Source organism: Neoarius graeffei, chromosome 9, assembly GCF_027579695.1.
Source record: "Neoarius graeffei isolate fNeoGra1 chromosome 9, fNeoGra1.pri, whole genome shotgun sequence".
Classification (NCBI taxonomy): Eukaryota; Metazoa; Chordata; class Actinopteri; order Siluriformes; family Ariidae; genus Neoarius; species Neoarius graeffei.
The window spans coordinates 16,531,635-16,550,129 of NC_083577.1; the positions used below are offsets into that span (position 1 = coordinate 16,531,635).

The 18,495-nt window shown below is 40.0% G+C and overlaps 2 protein-coding genes across 4 annotated transcripts in view; both read right to left on the bottom strand.

Moving 5' to 3' along the window:
- Positions 1 to 13,273, bottom strand: part of LOC132891481 (uncharacterized) — a 32,125-nt gene extending 18,852 nt beyond the window's left edge. Inside the window, exon 1 of the mRNA XM_060929093.1 lies at positions 13,259 to 13,273. The gene's annotated coding sequence lies outside the window, so the exon portion shown is untranslated. The remainder of the gene's footprint in view (positions 1 to 13,258) is intronic.
- A 2,234-nt stretch (positions 13,274 to 15,507) lies between these two features.
- Positions 15,508 to 18,495, bottom strand: part of LOC132891482 (uncharacterized) — a 56,312-nt gene continuing 53,324 nt past the window's right edge. For all 3 annotated transcript variants that reach the window (XM_060929096.1, XM_060929097.1, XM_060929095.1), the window contains one exon: positions 15,508 to 18,297. In XM_060929096.1, coding sequence (XP_060785079.1) covers positions 17,610 to 18,297 — 688 coding nt within the window. In that variant the 3' untranslated portion in view covers positions 15,508 to 17,609. The remainder of the gene's footprint in view (positions 18,298 to 18,495) is intronic.

Here is an 18,495-nt window from a genome sequence, read left to right on the forward strand (position 1 = left end):
CTAAAGAAGAGATGACAGTTGTTGATCTCGAAGAGCCATAAGGAACTTTTCCTTATGGCTCTAGGAATCTAGGAAAATAATCCTAGATTCCTATTTAATACTGTAGCAAAATTAACCAGGAATAAGTCCACTATAGACACATGCACACCTGTAGTATGTAGTAGCAACGATTTCATGAATTTTTTTAATGACAAAATTGAAAATACCCGACAAAAAATTCAAACTACTAATCTAAGGTCAGACAATGTAGGTGACCCTGTAGTTAACAATATAACTGTATCAGATCATCAATTAGAATGTTTTACTCCCCTAAAAGAAATTGAATTACTTTCATTAATCTCAGCATCAAAAGCCTCAACTTGTGCACTCGATCCCTTACCTATATGTCTATTCAAACAGATAATACCTGAAGTAATTGAACCGCTTCTAAAAATAATAAATTATTCTCTTAGGATTGGCTATGTACCCAAATCCTTTAAACTAGCAGTTATCAAACTCCTGATTAAAAAAGCTGACCTTGATCCCTGTCAGCTGTCCAATTATTGGCCAATATCAAACTTCCACTTTATCTCCAAGATCCTTGAAAAAGCTGTGGCACAGCAGTTACGCTCATATTTACATAGGAATAACATCCATGAAATGTATCAGTCAGGATTTAGACCTCATCATAGCACAGAGGCAGCTCTGGTTAAAGTAGTAAATGACCTACTGTTGGCATCTGATCAGGGCTGTGTCTCGCTGCTTGTGTTGCTTGACCTTAGTGCAGCATTTGATACAATTGATCATTCCATTCTTCTGGATAGACTGGAAAATGTTGTGGGAGTTAAGGGAACAGCCCTCTCCTGGCTCAGGTCTTATTTAACTGATTGCTATCGGTATGTTGATGTAAATGATGATATTTCTAGACATACTGAGGTAAACTATTCTTTAAATTCGTTTCTTAAGACAAGGATTTTTTAAAGATGTTACCTTGACAGTTTCGGCGATAAACTTCCGCCTTCTTCAAAACAGTCACCAGATGTCGAGTGGTGACGTGCCTCATCAGCTGATGTTACTCTAAGGAGGCATGAATGTCCCGCCCAATTTGACAGGTAGTTCACGCCTCCTGTTGTCAGGTCGCTCCTCCAGGACGGCGCTCCAGGTGTGTGACAGCGCGTACGCTCCCTCATCCCGGTTCATCGTTCTCTGCGCACGCTTTCGTATCTCCACTGGCTCTAAAATCCAACGCTGGAATCTATTTTCTTCAGCGCGAATGACTCTGGCCTCTTCCCAATTCATTATATGATTTTGCCGTTTACAGTGGTCTGAAATGGCTGATTTTAAGTTTTCTTGGTGTGCTTTTTCTTTTTCGGATCTTGTGAGTCTTTTTGTTGTTTCTTTTTCACATTCTATTTGGTGTTCTTTTTTGCGAGTATGGAAGCATCTGCCCGTTTCGCCAATATAAACTTTATTACATGAACGGCAAGGGATTTCATATATGACGTTGCATTTATTGTCCAGTTGTATTTTATCTTTGGGGTGAACTAGCAGCTGTCGGAGGTTTTTGTATGGTTTGACCGGGGTGTTGATGTGGTATTTCTTCATGGATCGTTGGATGCGTTCTGTAACTCCTTTTATGTATGGTAGTGTGACAAAGCCTCGGTTTGTTTTTTTCCTTTGTTTGTGTCTGTAATTTCCCTTTTCGAATTGCCCACGGTGGATATTGGCAGTTTTTTAATGCCTGTTGGATGTGTTGGTCCTCCTCCTGTCTGTCTTTCTCCTCTGTGATGTTCTGTGTTCGGTCGTATAGTGTTCTGATTACTGACATTTTGTGTGCGATGGGATGTTCAGGTGTCCAGAGTAGATATTGGTCGGTATGTGTAGGCTTTCTGTATGTTGTGATTTTAATGTTCCCTTCTTCTGTGTGGTGTATTTTTAGGTCCAGAAATGCTATTGTCTTGTCCGTTTCCTCTTCGTGTGTGAATTTGATGTTGCCTGTCTTGTCTATGGAGTTTAGATGATCCATGAATTGTATACGAAAGCGTGCGCAGAGAACGATGAACCGGGATGAGGGAGCGTACGCGCTGTCACACACCTGGAGCGCCGTCCTGGAGGAGCGACCTGACAGCAGGAGGCGTGAACTACCTGTCAAATTGGGGGGGACGTTCATGCCTCCTTAGAGTAACATCAGCTGATAAGGCATGTCACCACTTGACATCTGGTGACTGTTTTGAAGAAGGCGGAAGTTTATCACCGAAACTGTCAAGGTAACATCTTAAAAAATCCTTGTCTTAAGAAACGAATTTAAAGAATAGTTTCAATAGGTAGACATAATGAACTTTCACTACATACTGAGGTAAAGTTTGGTGTTCCACAAGGTTCTGTCTTAGGTCCACCGGCTTTTTTCTTTATATATGTTACCTCTGGGTGATATTATTCGTAAACATTGTATTAGTTTCCACTGTTATGCTGATGACACACAGTTGTATGTTTCTTCAAAACCTGATGAGAAACACCAGCTTAATAGAATTGAGGAATGTGTAAAGGACATTAGACACTGGATGCTTATTAACTTCCTTCTGCTTAACTCTGATAAGACTGAAGTACTTGTACTAGGACCACATGCAGCTAGAAGTAAGTTTTCTGATTACACAGTAACTCTGGATGGCCTTTCTGTTTCTTCATGTGCAGCAGTAAAAGACCTCAGAGTGATTATTGACCCCAGTCTTTCATTTGAAATTCACATTGATAACATTACCCAGATAGCTTTCTTTCATCTCAGAAATATTGCTAAGATAAACAATTTAATGTCACTACATGACACAGAAAAAATAGTTCATGCTTTTGTTACCTCTAGGTTGGATTATTGTAATGCCTTACTGTCTGGATGTTCCAATAAGTGCATAAACAAACTCCAGTTAGTTCAAAATGCAGCAGCAAGAGTTCTTACTAGAACTAGAAAATATGACCACATCACCCCCGTCTTATCCACGCTGCATTGGCTCCCAATCAAATTTCGTATTGATTATAAAATACTACTGTTGACCTTTAAAGCACTGAATAGTCTTGCACCACAGTACCTGAGTGAACTTCTGCTCCTCTATGACCTGCCATGCCTACTTAGATCAAAAGGTGCAGGCTATCTGCTGGTACCTTGTATAGTGAAGGCTACATCAGGGGGCAGAGCCTTTTCTTACAAAGCCCCACAGTTATGGAACAGCCTTCCAAGTAGTATTTGGGAATCAGACACAGTCTCAGTGTTTAAGTCTAGGCTGAAAACATATCTGTTTAGTCAAGTCTTTTGTTAATGGTGTTTATGAGGTAAAGGTGTAGATCTAGAGGGTCCTCAGACATAGAGTGTTTTGGTAAACTGGGATGTATGGATGCTGTCAGTCCCCCACTCGCTTGCTCACTCAAGTTTGTTGATGGTGTAGTGCCTGGCTGCTTTATGTCCCGGGGCTCCCTCATGCCTGTGTTACCTTCTGGCTCTCCCCTTTTAGTTATGTGGTCATAGTTAGTTGCCGGAGTCCCTGCTTGTACTCGGTGCAATATGTATACTGTTCCTACTTATTCAGGTGACTTTGGGCATACCTAACAACCTGTGTTTTTTTTTCTCTCCCCCCCAAATCTGTCCTTCTGAGTTACATGTCGGTTCTGGGATCAAGATGCTGACCTCTTCTGCTCCTTGGACCTGCCTGATCCATCCTGGTGTCCTGTGTCTGGTTGGAGTCTCATCGCATCACTCCTGTGGAGGGCAGCCCCATGTGGACAGTTGGGGGTCGCGCCTGGGGGACGCTCTGGACTCTTGCAGTGGTGCTTTTGTGGCTGGGGACTGCAGTTGACTTGCTGACTTTAGGACTGCAGTTGACTTGCTGACTTTGGGACTACGGTTGTCGTGAACAGTTTGGGGGGTTTATAGCATCAACAAAGCTGACTTTATGTTAGGACTGTTAATATTATAGTCATGTTGTCTGTTGTTGCCCAAATGAGGATGGGTTCCCTTTTGAGTCTGGTTCCTCTCGAGGTTTCTTCCTCATGTCATCTGAGGGAGTTTTTCCTTGCCACTGCCGCCATAGGCATGCTCATTGGGCATAGATTAGGGATAAAATTAGCTCATATTTTAAGGTCATTCAAATTCTGTAAAGCTGCTTTGTGACAATGTTTATTGTTAAAAGCGCTATACAAATAAACTTGACTTGACTTTTATTCCTTGGAGGCCACAGATATGAACATTTTTAAGGAAGCCACAGACAATGTACATGAATACACAGATACTATCAGCAGATACATTGACTGGTGCACTTCCATCTGCATCCCTTCCCGGAGTATTCATGTGTTTCCCAATCAGAAGCCCTGGTTCAACGTGGATGTGTGCATCAAAATCAGGAACCAGTGCATGGCTTTTAAGTCAGGAGACATCACAGGGTACAAGCATGCTCGGTATGAGCTTCAAAAATCCATCAAGGCTGCCAAGAGGATATACACCCAGAGACTTGAGAGTTGCTATAGGGAAAACACCACAAGAGGAATGTGACAAACTCTGTGATTCCAGACATAGTGGACACTCTTCAGTTTGCCTACTGCACGAACAGATCAGTGGACGATGCGGTGGCACTGGCACTTCGCTACATCCTGCAACACCTGGACACTCTACATGTGGCTATTGTTCCTGGATTACAGTTCTGTCTTTAACATGACCAGGCTGATGAAGCTGACCACTAAGCTGGCAAACCTGGGAGTACCAACAGTCACCTGTAATTGGATCCTGGACTTCCTCATTGACAGGCCACAGGTGGTGAGGATGGGAAAGAAGGTCTCTGCTGAGCTCACAGTTAGCACAGGGATGCCGCAGGGCTGCTGCCTCAGCCCCAAACTCTTCGCACTGGACACACATGACTGGGCATCCACCCAGGACAATAGTGTCATCAAGTATGCGGACGACACAACCATCGCTGGCCTCATCAGAGGAGGGATGAGTTGTCATACAGAAACTTGGTTCACAAAATCACTGTCTATGGAGAGGACAATGATCTTGTCCTTAACATAGACAAAACAAAAGAACTCATAATAGACTTTAGGGGGAGAGCCCCCCCTCCTGCAGCCTCCCACCACCAGGGGGACTGAGGTGAAGCGGACTGACAGCTATAAGTTTCTAGGCTTTCACATTTCAGAAAGCCTTAGCTGGGCTAAAAACACTGCAATTTTAGTGAAAAGAGCCCAGCAGAGGCTGTACTTCATCAGACTTCTGAAGAAAGCTGGACTTACAACACCGATTCCAAAAAAGTTGGGACAAAGTACAAATTGTAAATAAAAACAGAATGCGATAATTTACATATCTCAAAAACTGATATTGTATTCACAATAGAACATAGACAACATATCAAATGTCGAAAGTGAGACATGTTGAAATTCCATGCCAAATATTGGCTCAGTTGAAATTTCATGACAGCAGCACATCTCAAAAAAGTTGGGACAGGGCCAATAAGAGGCTGGAAAAGTTAAAGGTACCAAAAAGGAACAGCTGGAGGACCAAATTGCAACTCATTAGGTCAATTGGCAATAAGTCATTAACATGACTGGGTATAAAAAGAGCATCTTGGAGTGGCAGCGGCTCTCAGAAGTAAAGATGGGAAGAGGATCACCAATCCCCCTAATTCTGCGCTGACAAATAGTGGAGCAATATCAGAAAGGAGTTCGACAGTGTAAAATTGCAAAGAGTTTGAACATATCATCTACAGTGCATAATATCAAAAGATTCAGAGAATCTGGAAGAATCTCTGTGCGTAAGGGTCAAGGCCGGAAAACCATACCGGGTGCCTGTGATCTTCGGGCCCTTAGACGGCACTGCATCACATACAGGCATGCTTCTGTATTGGAAATCACAAAATGGGCTCAGGAATATTTCCAGAGAACATTACCTGTGAACACAATTCATCGTGCCATCCGCCGTTGCCAGCTAAAACTCTATAGTTCAAAGAATAAGCCGTATCTAAACATGAGCCAGAAGCGCAGACGTCTTCTCTGGGCCAAGGCTCATTTAAAATGTACTGTGGCAAAGTGGAAAACTGTTCTGTGGTCAGACGAATCAAAATTTGAAGTTCTTTATGGAAATCAAGGACGCCGTGTCATTCGAAGTAAAGAGAAGAAGGACGACCCGCGTTATCAGCACTCAGTTCAGAAGCCTGCATCTCTGATGGTATGGGGTTGCATCAGTGCGTGTGGCATGGACAGCTTACACATCTGGAAAGACACCATCAATGCTGAAAGGTATATCCAGGTTCTAGAGCAACATATGCTCCCATCCAGACGACGTCTCTTTCAGGGAAGACCTTGCATTTTCTAACATGACAATGCCAAACCACATACTGCATCAATTACAGCATCATGGCTGCGTAGAAGAAGGGTCCGGGTACTGAACTGGCCAGCCTGCAGTCCAGATCTTTCACCCAGAGAAAACATTTGGCACATCATAAAACGGAAGATATGACAAAAATGACCTAAGACAGTTGAGCAACTAGAATCCTACATTAGACAAGAATGGGTTAACATTCCTATCCCTAAACTTGAGCAACTTGTCTCCTCAGTCCCCAGACGTTTACAGACTGTTGTAAAGAGAAAAGGGGATGTCTCACAGTGGTAAACATGGCCTTGTCCCAACTTTGAGATGTGTTGTTGTCATGAAATTTAAAATCACCTAATTTTTCTCTTTAAATGATACATTTTCTCAGTTTAAACATTTGATATGTCATCCATGTTCTATTCTGAATAAAATATGGAATTTTGAAACTTCCACATCATTGCATTCCGTTTTTATTTACAATTTATACTTTGTCCCAACTTTTTTGGAATCGGGGTTGTAGATGCCAGCCCCTCATCCAAGTCTACAGAGGACTTGCTGAGAGCATCCTCACTAGTGGTATCACAGTGTGGTATGGCAACATCACCCTGGTTGAGAGAAAATCACTCCAGTGGGTAATTAAAACAGCAGAGAGAGTCATTGGGTCTGTCCTCCCCTCCATTGACATGACATACACCCAGCGCTGCAGAAGGAAAGCACAGAGCATCCTCAAAGAGAAACACCACCCAGCTTATGCTTTGTTCAAGTGGGTGAACACGGGCTACAACCTGAGACACCACAAGCCTGTAAGCATCAGCATTCACAGGGCCCACTTGTATAACAGCTTATTTCCTTCTACCGTTAGGTTGGTGGCACAGGACATTAAGGAGGGAATGAAGTACCTCTTACCACAACCCACTCAAACTCTGGACAGCTAACTACCTCACTGATTATTCTTTCCCTCCTCCCCCACACACAATGTCTCCATGTGCAATATAACTCGATTTTTTAAAACCTCTATCTCTGCCTCCTCCTCAACCAAAATGTGCAATACCATTTCAGATAGATATTTATTACTTTTTTATATATTTATTTCTATACAGTTACACTCAGTTTAATGACAGCCTTACATAGCTCTATTTAGTACTCTCACTGTTTGTTATTGTGCATGTTTTTTTTAATTTTAGAATGCATATTGTTTTGTATATTTTTAAATTGCCTCTTGGTATTTTTCTTTTAATGTCTATGAAGCTGACTTGTGGAAAATGCTCAAGAATTCCAATGTACCTGTACTGCAGTGTACTTGTGCAAATGACAAATTGTATTCTTGGCATGTATAAAAACATAATTTTATGGATTTTAATCATAATATTGTTTTTAAAAAATGAGAGATTCACTCCAGTATCACAACAGATTTGACAAATAATTAATCTACTATTGGTGTATCCTCAATATTTTGTTCAAATTAATGAGAGAAGAAACATGACATACCTCACTGCCTTTTTGAAGTTTCCCGCCAGAGGAAGTGACATCTCTCGGTGCAGGTGTCATGTGTATTATTAAAAGTCTGATTCAATAACGATTTATTTTGTGGAAAATAAAAGGTTTATCCCAAATTCTAGAATGACCCATTCATTCATAGTGTGTGTGTGTAAAAATCTGGTCATGGGGGTTTGCCTAATTTTGATTCTCTTCAAACTGTAGGCCAATATTAAACAACTTTATTAATATTAGTTATTGGGTCCATCCATAATCCTTTCCTCCTTTATTTAAAATACGGTTCTGAAATTTAAATCCCCTTGAATTTTTTCAGTAAGCTTAAATAAGGTTTCTTCAAGCCCAACAATCATTAATTGCAACTGTGTGAATTAGGGATAATTGCGATCAAGTATCTCCATATAATAAATAGGCTAGGTGTAAATGAAATTGAGCTGTTCATGCTTTTAACAAACAGAATGAAAAGATTACTTATTACTTAAATGAATATATTACTTCTTTTTTGCCCTACACTGTTAGCACCTAATTTTTCCTAGCATGCATAAAACTACTATAAAACCAGTTTAATTAAAATAACTTCCAAGTTATCCAATTCATATTTTCTTAGAATCTAATGCCTTTGTCACTGCACAAATGTACAATGAAATTTAGTTCATCATAGGAGAGCAAAGCTGCTGCATACGTGTGCTGCCACACTTGGGCACTTCAGCCCAAGGCCATCCCATGTTAACCTAACTGGATGTCTTTGGACTGTGGGGGAAACCGGAGCACCCAGAGGAAACCCACGCAGACATGGGGAGAACATGCAAACTCCATACAGAAAGGCCCCCATCGCCCGCTGGGCTTGAACCCAGAACCTTCTTGCTGTGAGGCGACAGCGCTAACCACTTACACCACCGTGCCGCCAAGATTCTTGAGATTTACAGGGAAGAAAAGTGATCACCCCCTTTCGCCTGATAATGTGCTGAGTATTTTCACACATGTAAAGTCACCTGCAAAACGACAAAAAAAAGCATTGCACGAGTTTGAAAAGCAGCAAGACCTCAAGAGGAAATGCGAAAACAAAAGAAAAATTGCAGCAACACAGGCAATGCTTTGGTCTTTGAGATACCAATGTAACCACTCCTTCAGAAAGCTCCTCTGATTCAAGTGAACAGTCATCTAAAGATGCAGTTATCACAGATGAAGGAAGTACAGAAGCTTCAGGTGGAAATGAAACATTGTCTTGAGCAAGAATGCAGGAACCTGAAGGAGCACATTCTTATTTTGAAGGAACAACTGAAAAAAAATGCTCTCTTCTTGAGGAGTCTTTTTCAGAGGACAATGATAAACACTTTACATGTCTTCCAACATATGGAATTATGATGGCAGCATTCCAGGTTATAAGGCTTGATTTAAATTTAAATATGAAACTTTCACCTTTCCAGCAGTTCCTACTGACATGTCTTCAAATAAACTTAGTTTTTAGCCTACTTATTTTCTATTTCTTTGGCAACTGCATCCAGAGTATTTAGTAACACGTAATGTTATGTCACCTCGTTCCAGCACCAGATAGCGAACATTTGCCGCAAAGTTTGCCAGTTGCATTTTGACAAAACTTTCAGAAACACTGCTATATAATCTGAAATATTTCAGGAAAGACCCAGTGATTTGGAAGCACAGGCAAAAACCTACTTGCAGTATAAAAGCCACAACACTTCAAAATATTTTATAGGTATTATCCCACAAGGCACAGTGTGTTTCACTTCTAAGGGGTGGGTGGTCCCTTATAGTGACAAATATATAACATTGCAGATTTCTGGATAAGACTTTGTCAGGGGATCTTATACTAGCAGACAGAGGGTTTGATGTAGGTAATGCTATTGGACTGTATTCTACAAATTTAAAAATTCCTGCCGTGACATGGGGAAAGTCCCAAATGAATGTGTTGGATGTGGAGGACACAAGTGCACTTGTGCCAGTCAGAATCCATGTTGAGAGGGTGATTGGCATGGTTCATCAAAAATGCACAATCTTGGAGTCACGTGGGATCGCCGAGTAAGATGGCCGCACACTAGAAGTTGTCCAGAAGCGTCACCGAAATAATGTAATTTATCCATCAATATCTCCTCATTTACGATTATCTGTTATACTCGTCAATAGCTTCATGGTTTCCTCATCAATTTATCCATCAAATATAGACTATGGCTTCACCCTTGAAATATTTCATGAACATGCATGGGAAGCCTGACAGGGACACTGGTGGTGCTAGCCCAAAACGCTCTGAACACAATGCTAGCACGGAAAACCTTTTCACTGAAATGAGTAAAATAAGCTCTATGCTCAATACAGTGGCTACGGACGTGTCAACTATTAAAGAGACTACAACGGAACTGAAAAATGCTGTAAGCGCCATGCAAGAACGGCTGACTGAGGCCGAAACCCGAATATCCGAAGTGGAGGACACTACCCAACAGTTGGTCAACGACTGTAAGGTACACCGTAGGCGTATAGACACACTGTGGAGTCGTGTAGAAGATTTGGAAAACAGAAGCCACCATAACAAATGTCAGGCTGCTAGGTCTGAAGGAGGGCGCTGAGGGAAACAACTTAAAGGTATGCATTGAAAGGATCTTGTCTGAGGGTTTAGGCATGGACATTGACAGTGAATTTGAGATTGAAAGGGCACATCGTTCTCCCGGATATTGTCTGGAGGAAAACCAACCACCGAGACTAATAATGATTTTATTCTTACGTTCATCTGTGAGAGAAAAGGTGCTTAAAGCAGCGAGGGAGAAAGGGGGAGCAACGTGGAGCGGATGCAACCTCTCGCTTTTTCCAGATATGACAAAGGATCTGGCTGAAAGCAGAAAGGCCTTTACAGCGGCCAAACAACTACTGCACGCCAAGAAAGTGAAGTTCACCCTCGCATTTCCTGCAACACTGTGGTTCACATGGAATGGGAGGAACAGAAAGTTTCAAGACGCGTCGGAAGCTGTCAAGTTCATTGAGGGACAAATGACGGAGGCGGAGGGCGATGGAAGAGATGACATTTACATTTAATGGAGAGTTTGAGAAAGGTATGGTGTGGCTGGACGGTTTTTGTGTAGCTGTCTGAATCTAGGAGAGTTGGACGTTCCACAGACCAAGTCAGATTTTCTTTTTCGGTATTTGGACTGATTTAAAAAAAGGAATTGTCTCCAGTTAGTAGGAGTTTCTTGTGTGTGAATATGTTTTCTTCTACTGATAAGGGAGGGTTTTTGTTGACCAGTTTGGTCATGTTTGTTCACTTGCCAGTTCTGGACATTTTGATTTTGAAATTATTCAGTGGTACAAAAGCTCTGGTAATGTCTCAAGAAGGTCAGACAAAATGGAATTGCCTTTATATGCTCAATATTTTAATTTGTTTTCCATAAGGCCTGAATGGCAAATAATTCTTATGTTAAGGTAGTGTCCTGGAACATAAATGGATGCGGAAACCCAGTGAAAAGGAAGAAGGTGCTCTCATATCTTAAACTTCAACGAACAGACTTAGCATTTATTCAAGAAACACACCTAAAGGATGATGAGGCTAAACAATTTAAAAGAGATTGGGTGGGGCAAGTTTTTTATAGTTCTTTTTCCAGCAAGAAAAATGGAGTTCTTATTTTGGTACACAAAATGTTAAATTTCTCATTGGTAAGGGAATTTAGGGATGCTAATGGTAGAATTATTTGTCTTGATACCATCATAAACGGCATGGAATTAACACACTGTAATATTTATGCCCCCAATAAAGACGAGCCACCTTTTTTCCATGAGGTTAATAGCATATTGGGGAATGCACAAGGTAAAGTGGTTTTGGCAAGAGATTTTAACCAGGTTTTGGATAATACATTACATAAAAGCAGATTTTCCTGAACCGTAATACCTAAGGATAGAGCAGCCATTCACATGTTGATGAGAGACAGTGGTTTGATTGACATATGGTATTTGGTTAATCCAAATAAACGAGAATATTCTTTTTACTCTCATTGCCACAGGTCCTTTTTACATATAGATATTATTTTGACCTCTCAGAATCTAATCAATGCTGTCATCGACAGCAACATTAATGCTATTTCACTGTTAGATCATGCACCTGTTGAACTCTGTATAAATATACACCCAGACAGAATCAGGCGAGGTGGATGGAGGATGAATACTTCCATGCTGCAAGATGAGGTATTTCATAATGAACTGGCTGAAGATCTATCATCGTTTTTTGAGATCAACATGAGTAGTACAGACAGTGTGGCAATGGTCTGGGAGGCATCAAAAGCTTACATTAGAGGTAAAATAATTGCACAAACTTCCAAAAAAGAAAAAAAGAGCACATTAACACTGTTAAAAAATTGGAAGCAGAATTAATCATAATGGAGAGAGAACTGGCCAAGCATTATACAGATAGTCTGTTTAATAATATTTGCAAATGTAGGGGGCGCCGTGGCTCAGTTGGATAAGGCGCCATACCATAAATCCGGGGACCCGGGTTCGATTCCGACCCGAGGTCATTTCCCGATCCCTCCCCGTCTCTCTCCCGCTCATTTCCTGTCTCTACACTGTCCTATCCAATAAAGGTGCAAAAAGCCCCCCCCCCCAAAAAAAATCTTTAATAATATTTGCAAATGTAAATTCAAAATACATGAAATATTTAACAAAAAGGCTGAATATGCTCTATTTAGATTGAAAACATTTTATGAAGCAGGAGAGAAAACAGGCAGGCTTCTGGCTAGACAGCTTAAGGAGCAAAGCACTGCTCATGTAATCCCATAGACATATAAACATAGACGCCGCATTGAGCTGGTGGCCCAGTTGCTGGGATACGTCAGAGCGTCCGCCATATTGGATGTGGCAAATCTTCCCCGTAAACCAATGCAAGTAAATGGACTGAACTTCATAAAGCCCCTTTCTACAATAATATTTAACTCGATGCCTTTTATTCACCCATTAAGACACACACGTATATACTTGGGAAACAAACAGGCATCAAAACAACATATATAACTTTTAATGTGATGGTTATAAATAGTGTGCGAAATACCCTGTACACTGCAAACTAGCGACAGATACACGATAGATAGCTCAGGTAAGCTGATCAGTCAGCATACCGTAGCAAGCTACCAAAACCTGAGGCCACAATAACCAACCTACAAGACTGAATATGATAAAATGATGGAAATAGTGGAAAAACTGGAAATAGTGAATGAAAATAAAAATTTACTGTTTTATTTATTGAGTCACCACACAGACCTACTCTCGTTGAATAAAGTGAGCTGAATGACTGCCAAACTGAGTTCGGCCAGGTTCTAATGTCATACCAAAACAAAATATCACTGATTCCTTCACATTCAGAAAGGTTAAAAACATTCATCATACGTTCAAAAACGTTCATCATAGTGTGGCACTGTATTATCTAATTCTCACTGCTTATAACTATACACCTACCCGGTGGAGATGAGCTGGGAAACTGAAGACTGAAGGAACAGCTCCCTCTCTGATCCTGACTGTCTGACCTGTTCTGTCAAAATCCTCCGTTCTGAAGTGTTCACTGCAGAGCATGGATGACGGAGTAGCAGAAAACCCTTCCCGTCGCACAGCTGTCTCCCACTGCTTTTTCATGTCTTTATTTTTGGGAAACCTACATAGTATGTGAAAAGTTAGCGAAGCAACTAACAACAATCAGCGTAGTTACGAAGGAAATACTTCGTTGTTCGGAGACAGGTTTCACCGAGCGGCTATTATGCGCGAGACTTCATATTAACCACAAAGTCAGAAAAATCTGTTTGTAAAATTACGTTTTAATGACCAAATACAATGAAAAGTATTTTTCCAGTCTCACCTGTGAAAGGTAATCCCATGTGATCTCGTTTGGACGGTAAACCTGTTGGTACAGTTAAACGCAGCACATGAATGAGGCATCTTTATTCTCAGCTACTGTCTAGACGCTATACCAGAGACGGTTGAAGAATCTCCACTTTGCCCCATAAAATATGGCGGCGAGGATGACGTATGATTCTACGCAGAAGGCAGCGTCTATGTTTATATGTCTATGATGTAATCCCAGCGATAAGAAGAGGGGGGTCACTAGTAACATCTTCCAAGGGAATTAATGAGGTCTTCAAAAGTTTTTTTATGAGAAGCTGTATAGATCAGAAGGTATGCCAAACAAACTATCATTGCAGAACTTTTTCTCAAACATAACTCTTCCAAGCCTAACGTCTGAACAGGAAGATATTTCTTGACAAACCAGTGTCCCAAGAAGAGGTGATGAAAGCTATCCGAGCTATGAAAACAGGGAAATCACCTGGAACCGACGGGTTTCCTGTCGAATATTACAAAGAGTATATAGACATAATTACTCCAGTTTTGACTAAGGTGTATGAAGAGGCTTTTCAGACCGACTCACTTCCACGATCTCTGAATGAAGCGCTCATATTATTGATTCCTAAAAAAGGCAGAGACCATACAGATCCTGCCAATTTCAGGCCAATTAGCCTAATTAATGTAGATAGCAAAATACTGGCCAAGGTATTGGCCCTAAGGCTAGAAACAGTTTTACCAGACATTATACACCCAGACCAGGTTGATTTCTTACAGGGTAGATCTTCGACTGATAATCTACGAAGGCTTACACATTTGATATGGTTACACTCCTCCAACACTGCATCGGTGGCTGCAGTCTCATTGGACGCCGAGAAGGCCTTTGACAGGGTCGAGTGGGTTTTTTTTCATTCGGCCCTGTCAAGATTTGGGTTTGGAACTGGTTTCATGAAATGGATTAAGATACTGTACAGTAATCCTAAGGCAGCAGTTATGACAAATGGTCTGATCTCATCATTCTATCATTCTTTAACCTCTCCAGAGGAACACGACAGGGGTGTTCTCTATCACCACTTCTATTTACAATTGTCTTGGAACCTCTGGCAGTAGCTATAAGAGCAAACTCCTCCATCAAAGGAGCGAAAGGAGGAGGTAGTGAACATAAGCTAATGCTTTATGCTGACGACATACTTTTTCTGACTAGTGACCCACAAAACTCCCTACCTGCTTTAATGGATACGATCAGTGAATATTCTCAGCTTTCAGGTTACAAAATTAATTGGACCAAATCTGAAGCAATGCCAATATCCAAACATTGTTATCCACAAGTAACGACACAGTACAACTTTAAATGGATCCCAAAGGGCATGGTCTACCACCTGGGTATCAAGTTGAGCCCAGACTTTAGTGAAATGACTGCACTGAACTATGATCCACTGCTTCAAAAAATCAAGACAAATATAAGGAAATGGGAGAAGTTAAACCTGACCTTGTGTGGCAAAGTAAATGTTATTAAAACGGTGATTGCCCCACAAATTAATTATATATCCATGATGCTTCCACTCAGTATACCAGATCATACTTTTAAATAGTATGATAATCTCATCAAGGAATTTCTTTGGGCAGGGAGGAAACCTAGATTTAAACTGAGCAAACTGTTCACGCCTAAGGATAAAGGTGGGCTGGGTTTACCTAATATTAGATTGTATAGCTTGTCTTTTGAAATGGCCAAGATAGCTAAACATTGGAGCGGAATGGTGTCTGGCTTAATATGGGCCACCATAGAAGAGACTCTTGCCACACCCTTTCATCCTATACAAGTATTATCCCAACAAGTGACTGGTACAGAGAGAGATAAAAAATGATGACAAAAATTCACTTTCAGGTTTATTTGAAACCCTCATTTTATGCATTACTTGACGTCTGAAAAACTACTTTTACAGAGTTTTTATTTGTACAAAACTTACGACTAAAGACAGCTTAAAATTCTCTTGACAATTTTAGATACATGTGAAATACTGAAAGACAATCGCAATTAGTGGACATACTTGAAGGATTTGATGGAAATTACCATATTGCAAATGACAAAACTCAAATGTAGTTTATTGTAAAAATTATATAATGACAAAAGTTTACAACATTGCTGTACGCTTTATACAACCTCAATTCCAAACCAGGTTGGGACGCTGTATAAACTGGAAATAAAAACAATGCAATAATTTGCAAAATCATGGAAACTCTATATTTCATTGAAAATAGTACAAAGACAACATATCAAATGTTGAAACTAAGAATTTTTTTTAAAAAATATATGCTCATTTTGAAATTGATGTCAGGAATACGTTTCAAAAAAAGTTGGGACAGGGGCATGTTTTCCACTGTGTTGCATCACCTCTACTTTTAACAACACACTAAACATTTAGGAACTGAGGAGCGCAGTTGCTGTAGTTTTGAAAGAGAAATTTTGTCCCATTCTTGCCTGATACACAGTTTCAGTTGCTCAGAAGCTCAGGGTCTCCTTTGTCATATTTTGCACTTCATAATGCGCCAGAAGTTTTTGATAGGAGACTGATGTGGACTGCAGGCAGGCCAGTTTAGCACCCAGACTCTTACTACAGAGCCATGCAGTTTTAATATGTGCAGAAAGCAGTTTGGTATTGTCTTGCTGAAAGAAGGAAGGAAGGCCTTCCTTGAAAAACATTGTCTAGATTGCAGAATATTGCTCTGAAGCACATTTTTATTTATTTATATATATATATATATATATATATATATATATATATATATATATATATATATATATATATATATATACACACACACATAAAATTCAGTATTAATGATGCCTTCCCAGATTCACAAGCTACCCATGTCATGTGTACTAATGCACCCTCATGCCATCACAGATGCTGACTTTTGAACTGTGCACTGATCACGTGGATCATCCCTCTCCTTTTTAGCCTGGAGGACATGGTGTCCATGATTTCTAAAAAGAATTTCTACTTTTGATTCATCAGACCTCAATACAATTTTTCACTTTGCCCCAGTCCATCATAAAAGAAAAGGTGGTGGCATTTCTGGATATTGTTTATACATGGTTTTAACTTGCATTTGTGGATGCAGTAATGAACGGTCTTCACAGAAGATGGGTTTCTGAAGTGTTCCTGAACCCATACAGTAATTTCCACTACAGATGTGTCTGCTCTTAATGCAGTGTCACCTGAGGGCCTGAAGATTACAGGCATCCAATGTCAGTTTTCAGCCTTCTCTTGCATACAGGGATTTCTCCAGATTCTCTGAACCTTTTAATGATATTTTGTACCATACATGAGATACCCAAATTCTTTGCAGTTTTACATTGAGGAATGTTATTCTTAAATTGGTGCACTGTTTGCCCACGCAGTCTTTCACAGAGCAGTGAACCCCTCCCTATCTGAGAGACTCCACCTATCTGGGATACTCTTCTTTTTTTTTTTTATACCCAATCATGTTACTGACCTGTTACCAATTAACCAAATCTTTTTTTTTTTTTTTGCATTACACAACTTTCAGCCTTTGGTTGCCCCCGTCCCAACTTTTCTTAAACATGTTGCTGACATCAAATTAAAAAATGAGCATATATATTTTTCAAAATAAATAAAATAATCTCAATTGACATTTGACTTGTCTTTGTACTATTTTCAATGAAATATAGGGTTTCCATGATTTGCAAGTTATGTTTTACAAAGTGTCCCAACTTTTTTTGGAATTGGGGTTGTAGTTTGAATTATAATGACAAAATTCTTTACCAAAACTGTTTAAAAAATTTAATTTTTGCAGGGTTGAACATGTTAAATTATAACAGTTGTAAATAGAATGATACAGCCATCAATGGTACATTTGTCACAATGTTCTTGTAGTGAGGAGCACAGTGTAGCTCAAAGTTTATCAAATTTCACATTCTTTTACTGGGGGGGGGGGGGGGGAAATAAGTAATTCAACTTTTGGTCTTGCTTGCAAGCTTTTTGCAATCCAGACAGTGCCAGGTACCTTTTGGCATTCTTTTCAGACCCAAACAAGACATGTGAAATCTTCTTATTTTACATCTACCGGACTCACAGTTCAGCATTACACCACTGTCAGCTTTTCTGCAGTAACACCAGATATTTTCAGGGTCTGTACTGGATGAATTTCTTTGCGCCTCAGAAAAGTATTTTCCCAACAATTCTAGCAAAACACCATTTATGTAAAATTCTCTGACTTTTGCAACTTGCATTTGGAAAAAATCAACATCTTTCTGAACTCTTTGCACAAACCATCCATTTCCTTGCCAGAATATGAAATCACAATACTGAAAATTTAATATATTCATCTGTGACTGAATCTGAAAATAATAAGCATGGTCTTTCTTGAGGAACAAATTGCCTTCATCATCTTTTCCTAAACAAAATGTTGACTTTTCAGACACATCCATATCTTCATCCTTTACACAGCAGGGACATTTTATTTCAACACAACCCTTGCCACAACATGTGCATTCAACTATGCCATCTGGTGAAGCACCCAAGTAAGGGTATTCTTTGGACAGAAACAGACCACATTCCTGTACAGTAAAATCTCTGTGACATTGGCTGTAGTGCTTTACATACTTCTCTCTGGCTGTTTCTTCATGGCTGCATCCCCACCTAAAAACAAAACTAATATTAAATTTCTACTCTACAAATATGCATTATTTCCATACCCTTACAATTTAAGGAAACAAGTGCAAATGAATCATTGTGTATTATCTAATCTAATTACTTCCATAGCACCCAACTCACAATACAGGATTCTAAGGGAACAGTAACAATACAAGCATCATCTTTATATAGTGTACATATGTA